Raw genomic sequence first — 10,823 nt, 5'->3', positions numbered from 1 at the left:
TATACTGTAAATGAGTGGGAAAAAGAGTGAATGTGAGCTCTTGAATGTTCTCAGTGGCAACCTGGTTAGTTTGATTTGGTTTTTCATCATTAAAAAAGGACCATTCCAGTATAATTTTGACTTCTCGTCATTACTGGTGATCGCCCCCGTCTTTAACACATGTTGTGTTCGTCGTAGGTGTATACGGTGTGTGTCTTAGCTGATCTCAGCTTACCTTATAAACTGCCATTGATGGTGGTGGAAAATACTCCACGAGACTTGAAAGTAGTTTAGAAGTTGCTGCTCCTCTACTAGAAGCTCTGCACGTCAAACCGCCACATTCAGGTGGGTGCGCTTGTTATTAACTGTTACTGCGCACATTTGTATAGTTTCTAGCAGAGTAATACACACAGTAACATTAGGGAACGTAAAGGTGCAGTGATTTTCACAAGAGTAATGCCCTATGCCTAGCAACTCAAGGTCAAGTTTCATGGATCATATTTCCAACCCTTCTCAACATCAGTGGCAGAGTGAAAGGTAGGCTGAGATCTACCAAAACATACACTTTAAACACCCATGCATACAAAATGTGTCAAAGACAGGAACAATCTCTGGTGATGGCAAGACGTTATAATTATACTGGTATGGTCCTTTAAACATACGGGGGATTTGTAAAGCTAGAGCCTGTGATCAGCCCAGAACCCAGCATATGTCTGCCAAGCTTTTGGCTCATGGTACTGTATGTACAAAACAATCTGTAGTAATATGTCCTCGCTAAACATCACCCCACCACCCCACCCCTAAACTTCCTATCATCCTTCCTACTGTCTGACCGAGGACAAACAACGCCGCCTGTATCCATTAAAACAAATAGCTCAATGTGTGCCGCGGTATAGGCTGAGCACCTCCAGTCTTAACAAGCAATAAACACTGTTTCATGAAAAACGACCATAACTCCCATCGTCAAAAGTCCTTACACTGGATTTGTCAAAATTGTAAAAACAAGTCCAGCTCGTTGCTTTGCATAAAATGTGTGCGTTATGGAGTGTCTCTGTCCTGGAGGAGTTATGGCTCCATTCAAGAACTTCAGGCCCTCCTTGTTTCGGCGGTAATAGTGCAATTGGGAAGCGAGCGGGAAACATATCCTCTCACGTTCCTTTATGGAGAGAGCCTGAGGAGGACGAGGGCCGAGCGCTCACCTGGAGGAGACGAGGAGGAAGGACACGTCAGATCATTTTATTATAGGATTTGTTTTGGTTTAGTTTCAGCTTGTTTGGATCTTTTTTCTTCCATACGCCCGTCAATGATAACATCCTAACATAGGCTCTATCTACATTATGCATCACATCAATCAGCTCATACATCATTATCAAACAGCAATAGTATGATTATAATCACAAAATGTGATTGAAAATAAGTACACAAATATAAATTTGTAGTATAATTAATTTTAAATTACTAGAATTGTTTAAACAGTGAGTCAATGAAAACAGTCTTAAATGTCAAATGCTCAGGCAGCAGGTTGTTAACTCTTTCTGCGCCAAACCCGAGATTTCTCGTGTTTCGAATCCAACCGTTGAGCGCCAAACCCGAGATTTCTCAGGTTTTGATCCTTTTTTCTTTTTTTCGATTTCCCCCCATTCTAAACACTCGCACGGACCTGCCTGTGTCTCCCTGGCACCGCTGCCTACATTAAAATTGCAATGACGATCGAATCCCGACAGGTGGCAGTATCGCCTATCTTTTGAACTGGGTCTCTAAGGTGTCTCTCGGTGCCTCTGTGCCTCTGGCTGCAGGAATCCCCTCCCCCTCAAAGTGAAGCAGTACACAGCCATCTGTCGCGGATTTGCTCGCCTGAAACCTATTGTTTTCCGTATTCTAGCCAGGCCCAATGCACACCGGTAATGACAATCGCGATGGAAATACTGGGATTATTCATTTTGGAGTACCTTCTTACAAAGGTAAGTCTATTTTAGGTCTATTTTACCTAACCTACAACATGCTTTTGTATTGATCACAGCGTCGTATTTTACCAAACCTAAAACATGCTTTTGGTAACGATCACAGCTTCGTAAAACGACCCCCCCCCCCTCTGATGACTTTGTGAAGACACATCTAAGTATATACCTTTGATTTGGAAATAACATAGGTTTCAGGCGAGCAACCCGAACGATTTGTGCATATGCATATAACACGTCATATCTCGCAATCTAGAAAACTAGACTATTTTGAAACAGGGTGATGTTTAGCGTGGAATAGCGCACAAGCGAAAGTATGTAGACATTAACTGGTTTGTCAGTGTTGGACTATAAATAGTGCCTGTCAAATGAGCCATATTATTGTCTCCATAGCTATAATATAGAATATACGATGGGTCCGCAAACATTGTGAAAATGGTCAATAACGCTGGCGCCAGGGAGTAAAAAAGAGAAAACAGTGTGGCAGTCAATGAGTTAATGTTACGCTGATAATGTCGTATCGTGGCGCCACTGGTGATTCCCACCCCTATGTTTATGTATGTATGTTTCTGTAAGGGGAGCTAAGTGCAGCATAACTAGGAAATATCTGAATAAACCATCTCAGGCATTAATATACGAGAAGAACGGTCCTAATCTAAATGGAATTCATTTGAGAAAGCAATTTTTGGCTGTATATTTTATAATGTATATACATAACATAACATTTATTCTTTATTCTTAATTTTATTCTTATTCATGACTTTGGTTTCTGACTACCTAAATGTTTACTGTTTACTGTGAGCGATCTGTAGTGCTGAATTTCCTTGGGGATAAATAAAGTATTTCTATTCTATAAACGCAGTGTGGCGGGTGAAGAGGAGTGAGGAACAGTTGTAGGTTAGTAGCATCAGGGAGCAGACTGACAGGGCGATGACGCGCCATATGGAGATACTAGATGATTTCAACCCTGAGGGACATCAATGCCATTGGGTTTATTTTTTTCTTTTGGTTTGTTTGTTTGTTTGTTTGTTTGTTTGCCTTGTCCCTGTCAGCTACTCTTAGGGCAGGCTCTGGAAGTTGACAGCCATAGTATGTACATACACACACACACACACACAGAGACAAACACACACACACACACTGTAATGTACCAGGCAGGAATGTGGACCCATAGCAGACAACGGGCAGGATTCAGATGACGGCGCATAACCCAAAAACAGGATATTTAATGTAGACTGACAGGCAGGATGCAGGTAACAGACGGAAACAGCCTAACTGGCTACACTGGTAACGGCTAGTAACGTTCGGCAGAACAGTAAACACAGACTGATGGACAAGCACTGACTAACTGGGGGAACAGACATGAATACAAAAGGGGGTGATGACTGACTGCAGACAGCAGGTGACACAGAGTTTGGACGACACATGAGGGAAGCACAAGGACCCCTAGAGGACCTGGGTAGAGACACAAGAGGGAGAGACACTAGGGGGGTAGAGGAGTTGGACATCTTGTATGAATGCAGTCATCATTTCTTACTATAAGAAAACCTACTTGTTTGGAGGCTTCAGAGGAGGAGTGGACTTCACTTCCAAAATGCCCATTGAACTGCAACAATGCTGTAAGCATGGGATGTCGTATTAAAGATCTGTTGCTTTTATATATACTCCACATATTTCTAAACATTTATACAATTGATTTTCTTTGTACAGTAGTACCACACATGCATATTTCTGTACAATAATACAATTTATATTCTTTCACCGTCTACTTGGTTATGTGGGCTAATTCCTCTACTACATGTATATAATAATGTATATAAGAATTCCTCTAATTGGACCTGTGTTTCCTCTTGTTTTACATAGTAATTTCTTCATAAGATGTTATTATTTGTTTTATTATCTATTCCGCCCTACTAGGGTTTGACCTTCGAATATTATTTTGGAATTCGAAGCTTCGGGGCCGAGATTTTTTTATTATAAATACATTCTTTTTTGTTCTTCTTTTTTTATGATGTAGGACTTGTACAGGACTTTGTTCAACTTTGTCAGTGCTGTAAAGTTTAAACCCTTTTAAATCTTAGACAAACGAAACACTTTGCTTTCATGAAATATTGTAAGCCGTCATTTGAGGCTTTATAAAAGCAGCACAATGAACACAAATCTGTCAGTGCCGAGTCCGACCTCATCTTAAATAACAAACAGCATTGCTTGTTTTTTTTGTTTTTTTTATCCCAATGTCATTATGCCAATTCCAAATCCCCTTCCTGGTCGCTGCGCACCTACCCCCCACAGTCGGTCTGGGTGAGTGGAGGCTATCACATGCTTCCTCCGACACATGTGTAGCCAATCAACCGCTTCTTTTCACCTGGCAGCGCGGACTCTCACTGAGAGGGTGTAACGTGTGGAAGGATCACACTACCCCCCTTAGATCCTTTCCTCGCTGAGCAGGCGCCCCGACCGAACTGTAGGAGTCGCTGTTTACAACGACCAGGACCCACCCACCGGCTTTCCCACCCTCTAACACTGCCAATTGTGTTAGTACGACGGCCGGCCAAGCCGGAAGCAACGCAGAGAGCTGGGCTCGATACCAGTATCTCCTGCGTTTGTGGCAAAGCATTGCTTGTTGTAATTAACAAAGAGAGGCAGAGTTGATTTTGCACAAAAAAAAATAAAAAATGCAATACATTTTTTTTTTATATTCGAATTGTATTTTCATATTTGAATCCCATGCCCATCGAACGAAGCTTTGAAGCTTCGAAGTATTTAAGACAGTCCTACGCCCTACCTATACTGCTTCAGTGTTACACTGAAGTCTTCCACAGATTCTGTTTACACAGTTTACACACATGCAGCATCACCAAGGCTAACAGCATCAATAAGGTCACTCAAGCAAGAAGAGAATCCACACAAAAAGTGACTGGGTATTGAGTGGCAAAATAAGAGGAACCACCATGACACCAATCTGTTTCTGTGTTCATGTGAATAAAGGTTTTGCTAATTGAATAATGACCATATTAAATGGGCACTTCACTAAAAAACAATGCCAATTTATTTTGCACATAATCTCACACATGTCCCAAAACTCTAAACAGTTTTGCACACATTCATTTAGTTTGACAGTTATTGAGAGTAATGAGTTTGAATATGGCCACCAGTCATCAGGGACATTGAATCATTGTGTTGTGTTAATTACAGCTCAATTAAATTATAAGGTAGCAGTCCCTATAAGACAAGGTATTGCTATTGTTTCATCTACATCGTCTGCCTCCATGGTCTATAGTAGTGATGCACTGGTCAATGTCTGCCTCCATGATCTACTGGTCAATGTCTGCCTGTACAGCTCTTACATCTCAGAATTAGGGTAAATGATCTGGTACTGATACCCTGATATGGCCCGGTATTGGCAAGATATCCAATGCCAGTATCAGTATCAACACATCCCTGGTCTACGTATATCTACAGTACAAAGCTGCATTCAGTCAATCGCCTGATCAGTTGCTTACCTTGTGGATCAAGCCGCGGATCGACAAACCCCCAGTGCTGGTAAAGAGCTGCGAGCTCGTGGGGGTTATAGTTCTTCAAGACACTCATAATGTCCATGTCCCTGGGCCTCTCTCCCGTCGACTCGCTCTTTCCCTGAGCAAAGAGGGCCGGGTGTAAATACCCTCCGCCCCCATGCCCCCCAAACATATTCACGGGGGACCAGAGGTCGTGTCCTTTAGGGCCCGAGGAGGAGGAGGAGTCATGCGACTGGCTGTGGGGATGACGGTGGGTTCTGTCTGGGGTCGCGTGCGACATAGTCCTGGGGTGATTCCGGGCCAACATGAATCCGAGGCCCTCTTGGGGAAGCAGGTTCTCCTCCACCGCGACCCTGTGGCCCCTCGGTTTGGGGCTGCTGGTCGACTGGAAAGCAGGGGTACTCCTGCCAGACGCACCGCTGGTCGAGGAGGTGACCTGAACGTAGGCGCCCTTACTGTCCCCCTTACTGTCCCCCTCTGAGGCGTGGCTTCGCTCTCCGGACTTCTTCTTCTGCGGTACGAGTGCCGTCCGCCCGCTCGATCTGTCGGCAGACTGCGGCTCCTTCGACTGACTGGCGGGCTTGGGCTTGTGCGGAGGGACACCTGAGTGAGTTTTAGGGGCGGACCGCTTACTGCTACTGCCGCTCTTGCCGCTACTGCTACTGCTGTTATTGGCGGCGACACCGGGAGGGTGTGTGCGCTGAGTCCTAGGAGCGGGGAGAGACGGGCAGTCTTTGCCCTCGAGGAAAGGCGGAGGCCCTGTGCGTCTCCACTGACCCCCGGCCGTCCGTGAACCCTTGAAGCCATCGGCGTGAGGTGCCCACTTGGGCGCCATGGAGCTTCCGCCGTCCACCCTGTGTGACACCCGCTGATGGATCCAGAGTACCTCTGGGTAGTGGGTAGTGTGGGAACAATACGGGCACTGGTGGCTGACCAGGCTGCCCTCTGTTGTTGCCAGAGCGTCCGTGGTGACCTCTCCCGCGGGTTCAGGCAAGGATGACGACAGGTTGAGGAGATTGGCAGCATCGACAGGGGCATATCCCTGACCTTTTACCTCAGCAACCTGTGTTTTTTCTGTCTTAACGCTGGATGCCAGATGCTCCTGGCCAGGGGGACATGCGTACGGACTCCAATATGGCTGACTGAGCAGGGTGCTCCTGAGTCTGAGGTAGTCCATGTATCCTGAGGCTTTAGAGCCACTTTGGCTGAGGTCGTCCAAAACCGTGCTCTGTTTACCGGAGGTGGCCGCCACGTCCTTGTGCTGCCTGTGCGTGTGAGACCTGAGAGAGGAGGCGTCGGCAGCGTGGAAATCACAGTGGTCGCAGACGTATGCTTTTTTATCTGTGGATTAAGAGCAAAAGAAACAACCTGAAACAACAGCTTAAATAACACATAAATAAAACTGTCCAAAAATATCCATACAGCCAAATAATTAAACAGAGGCTTCAGCGACAATGATTGGTTTTAGTGACCAATGATTGGTTTATTGGTTTTAGTGCTGACCTTAGTGCTTGAAGCCAGAGTGTGTCAAAGCACTTTCCACCGTTTGGCAAAGCATTCAGCATGTTTCATACAGAGTTGCAACAAAATCCACGTAGTTGTAGATAACTGTGTTCTTGTGGACTGGATATAGGAGTTAAGGGGAATATCCACCCTAATGAGTGATGTCATAGTGTTCTAGGAGTTGTCCTTACTGTCTATGAAACAGCTTCAGTATTTTCTCTCTGGATATCATAAGGAGGGACTTGGTCATATAAAAAAATCAAGCTGTATTATATAAATAACATGTGCATTCTATATGTAATATGTATGTCCGGGTGGATTTTTCCTTTAAGTTCAATGTATTCTTTTTACAGTAACACGTCAAGACAATGTAACCATCTTAATTAAAGGAACACGCCAGCATTATGTGAAATGCACTTACGGTCTTCTCCAGAGTCAGACAAGAAGATAGATACCAATCTTCCACTGTGTGTTCAGTGGAAAGCTATCCGGCTGTAGGCTAGCCTAGCTTAGCACTAATGAATGGAAGCGGATACAGATCAGCTAGCCTAGCTGTTGGCCAAAAACACCTCTCCCAGAGTTTTAAGATATATTGGCTGATCCTTCCATTAATTTGTGCTGTGCTAGGCTATCTTGCAGCCAGATAGCGTTCTACTGAACGCACAGAGGACATTGGTATCTATCTATCTTCTAGTTTGACTCTGGAGAAGACCGTAAGTGCATTTCCCATAATCCTGGCATGTTCCTTTAACAATTTATCTACAGTACTTACACAACAGAAACAAATAGCAGTTGACTATCCTCTCTAAGTTTTTCTATGCACGGATAAACGAAAGGTGCTTAGGTATCAAACCCTCGCTAACGACCCACTGGCCACGTGCCCAGTCAAGCAAGGCAAGATTTCAGGCCATTATTGAGCACAACTTTAGACAGAATATTCCCCCTCAGTGCTGAGCGTGGCTCTCACAGACTTATGGGTTACAAGAGTTCACACAAGGTGAACCGGATTGCAGGATTCCAAGGGGGTAGGGGAGGAAAAATGCAACCCTCTCATAAAAAGCTCCTGAGCTGTGTGCTGTCAGCAACATCAAAAAGATACGTTACCCTTTACAAGGGCCTGGTTAGTGGCAGATGCTCAAAGCCCGAAAAAGAAAAAGAAAATACTAATTTGTCCCACATTAAACATTTGTTTGAACAAGAAATATGTACTGAGGAGAGTTGTAATTATATCACAAATACACAAGAGGTCTCCCTTCTCCACAATATAATGTTGATTCTAACTACCAATACTTAGAAGCTGTTCCTTACAGTATCAAAGGTAAGGAATTACATCTGTGATTTTCCACAATTTGCCTTCAGCTCAAAGCTTCAGCTGTATGACTGGTTGGTTGGTAAATGTTTGGAAAACCAAAAGGTCAGTTAGTGTCTAGTTTGCTCACTAACTGACACTGAGTGACAAGGATGTCAACAAATCTGACACAAACTGACCAATCAGAACAAAAACGAATATTGTGGGCCAATCAAATGTGCGAGCTCTCACACCCAAATGATGGTTCAAGTGGAATGCCACTTAATTTGAAATGTCACACATGTTCTTGCTGTGCCCCAGGACAGTTAAGTCAGTATTTGATTCGTGAACATGTACTGTGTGATGTCACTGGGTAAAATCTGGGTCTGCTCCATAAACAATTAATGAGGCTCTAACTTTATAAGGTCATAAAATGTGTGTGTGAGGTCTTACACCCAAATGAGGTTTATATTCTAGCATTACTAGAAGGTCTGAACCAGAGAACAATCATTTGGGTGTAAGAGCTCACACAAATACTTACTGAACGGCCCTGGGATACAAACAGGATGATCATATGTGAATTCTTAAAATGGGTGGCATCCCCCTTTAAATTCCAGTTCAAACCTGTTAGAGTAGCAGTTCTAGCATACAATATGAACCTCATTTAGGGGTGAGAAGTCAACCTTCGATGCCTTCGCAAAGTCAGCACCCCATTCATTGTTTATGGAGCAGTGCCAGATTTTACTTGCAGGTGACATCACAAATTCAAAGGTGCTCTCTCTCATCTCTAGCTTTAGGGGAGAGTGGTTCAAGTTCACTAATGCAGACTGAACTGTCATGAGGCCCATGAATATCATACAGAATGAGAATTGTTCAAATATGTAGCATCCCCATTTTAGTGTGGTGCATCATGTATTACCTTCCTGGGTTTGGTTCCTGATGCTGTTGCTTTGTTTGGTAGAGTGGTAAACGTCTTTAACTGTCTTTTTCTGCATGGCCCCGTAAAACGCATGACCAAGGCCATTCAACAGGATACGTCCACTCTGGTGACTGATCGCTCCACTGCCACCACCATTGGTGACCAGCAGTGACGGAGAGTCATGGCTTCCGCCGACCTTCTTCTTCTTACTGTTGGAGCTGGAAGTGTCGAGCTGCTTCCTTTTCTTCTCTTGCTTCAGAGGGACATATTCACCCTTGTTCCTGTTATACGCCACATCAGCGTCTGCTAGTCTCTCCTCCCATCCATGGCTCTTTTCTGTAACTTCCACCAGTCGTCCCCTGGTGACCAGCTGCCAGGCCTGGTAACTACAAACTGGGTCCAACTGTGGTATCCGTTTGCCCGGACTTCCCTCCTCAGGGGGCTCCCCGGCACCGGCGCACTTGAGATTCAAGCCTTCCAGAAATTGCTTCTTAGAAATGTCCAACTCAGAGTCGCCAAGGTCCTGCTGTGGCTGGCTCTGTGTCGGAGTTCGGCCGTGGTTCTGTTTGTGGACCCTTTCGTGTGTCCGCAGGGCCTTGCGGTCGTGGAAGAAGTTCCCACAGCCAGCGCAGAGCTCATAGAGGCACTCATCGTTCGCCAAGGATGCCAGGTCCCAAGGAACCCCGTTGATGGTGACAGGAGGCTCGTTGGTGTTGCCACCCCGCAGCTGGGCTTTAGCCCGGTGGATGCGCATGTGACTCTGAAGGAACCAGGCTTGGCGGAATCGGCGTCCGCAGATCCGACAGCCGTGATCCTGGGAGCCCCGGTGCTTCTTCATGTGGGCTTTCAGGAGCAGGGCTCGGGGGAAAACCTGGCTGCATGAAACGCAAGGGAAGGACCCAGCTTCTGCTCCTTCGTCCACCTTTTCAGGCGTGTTATCTACGCTAGGTGATGGGGGAACTTCTTCCACTGTTTCTACATCTTTGATCTTAGCCTTCTTCTTGGACCCTTTCTTCTTCATCTTGCCGTTGACTTTGCCGCCCTTATCAGAGGTGCCGTCAGCGGGTTCGGCTGGGCCGTCAGGGATCTTAGTGTTATCTTTCTGCCCTGGCTCCGCGTCGCCGTCCTTGCCGCCCACATTTTGGCTGAGCAGGCCTAGCTTGTGGCTCCGGATGTGGGCCTTCAGACTGCCCTTCTGAGCCGTCTTGTGCTCGCAGTACGGGCATTTGTACGGCTTCTCCCGGGTGTGTCTTCTCATGTGCTGGGACAAGGAGCTGAGGAGGGGGAAGCTTCGTCCACACACCCCGCACGTGTGCCCACAGGGCTCGTCCTCCTCGGTTTCATTCTTGGAGTCTTTTAGCGACACGTCCTCATTCTGTTCCACCTCCATTACTAGTCCCGGGGTGCTGAGGGGCTCAAACTGCACAGGTGTGTAATAAATCCTTAATGAAGTGAGTAAAAAAATAAAAAAGTTCAACTGGTATGAGTTCCAAAACTCATCAAGTTCTCTGGATTTCCAAGAGCAACGTGGGAACGCTCACTGCTTTAGTGTCCATCCTGACTCCTGCTGAGGGGATCTTCTTGTGTCATTTTGCACACTTTGACGAGAAAACCTGAAAAAGGAAAAGAGTATTAGCGTATTCAAACTGAAGTTCAAG

At 45.6% G+C, this 10,823-nt stretch overlaps 1 protein-coding gene across 1 annotated transcript; it reads right to left on the bottom strand.

Moving 5' to 3' along the window:
* Positions 1–1,069: 1,069 nt before the first annotated feature.
* Positions 1,070–10,555, bottom strand: LOC311226543 (zinc finger protein 516-like; the record flags this gene model as incomplete). Its single annotated transcript, XM_084311963.1, has 4 exons — positions 1,070–1,178; positions 3,490–3,554; positions 5,441–6,796; positions 9,166–10,555. 4 exons carry the CDS (start codon positions 10,553–10,555, stop codon positions 1,128–1,130), a joined length of 2,862 nt encoding a protein of 953 aa, XP_084168089.1. The 3' UTR covers positions 1,070–1,127.
* Between the last annotated feature and the right edge of the window lie 268 nt (positions 10,556–10,823).

The sequence above is a fragment of the Notolepis coatsorum genome (assembly GCF_963971535.1).
Source record: "Notolepis coatsorum genome assembly, chromosome: 4".
Classification (NCBI taxonomy): Eukaryota; Metazoa; Chordata; class Actinopteri; order Aulopiformes; family Paralepididae; genus Notolepis; species Notolepis coatsorum.
The sequence above is the reverse complement of the archived record's forward strand: the minus strand, read 5'-3'. Positions and strand labels throughout refer to the sequence as shown.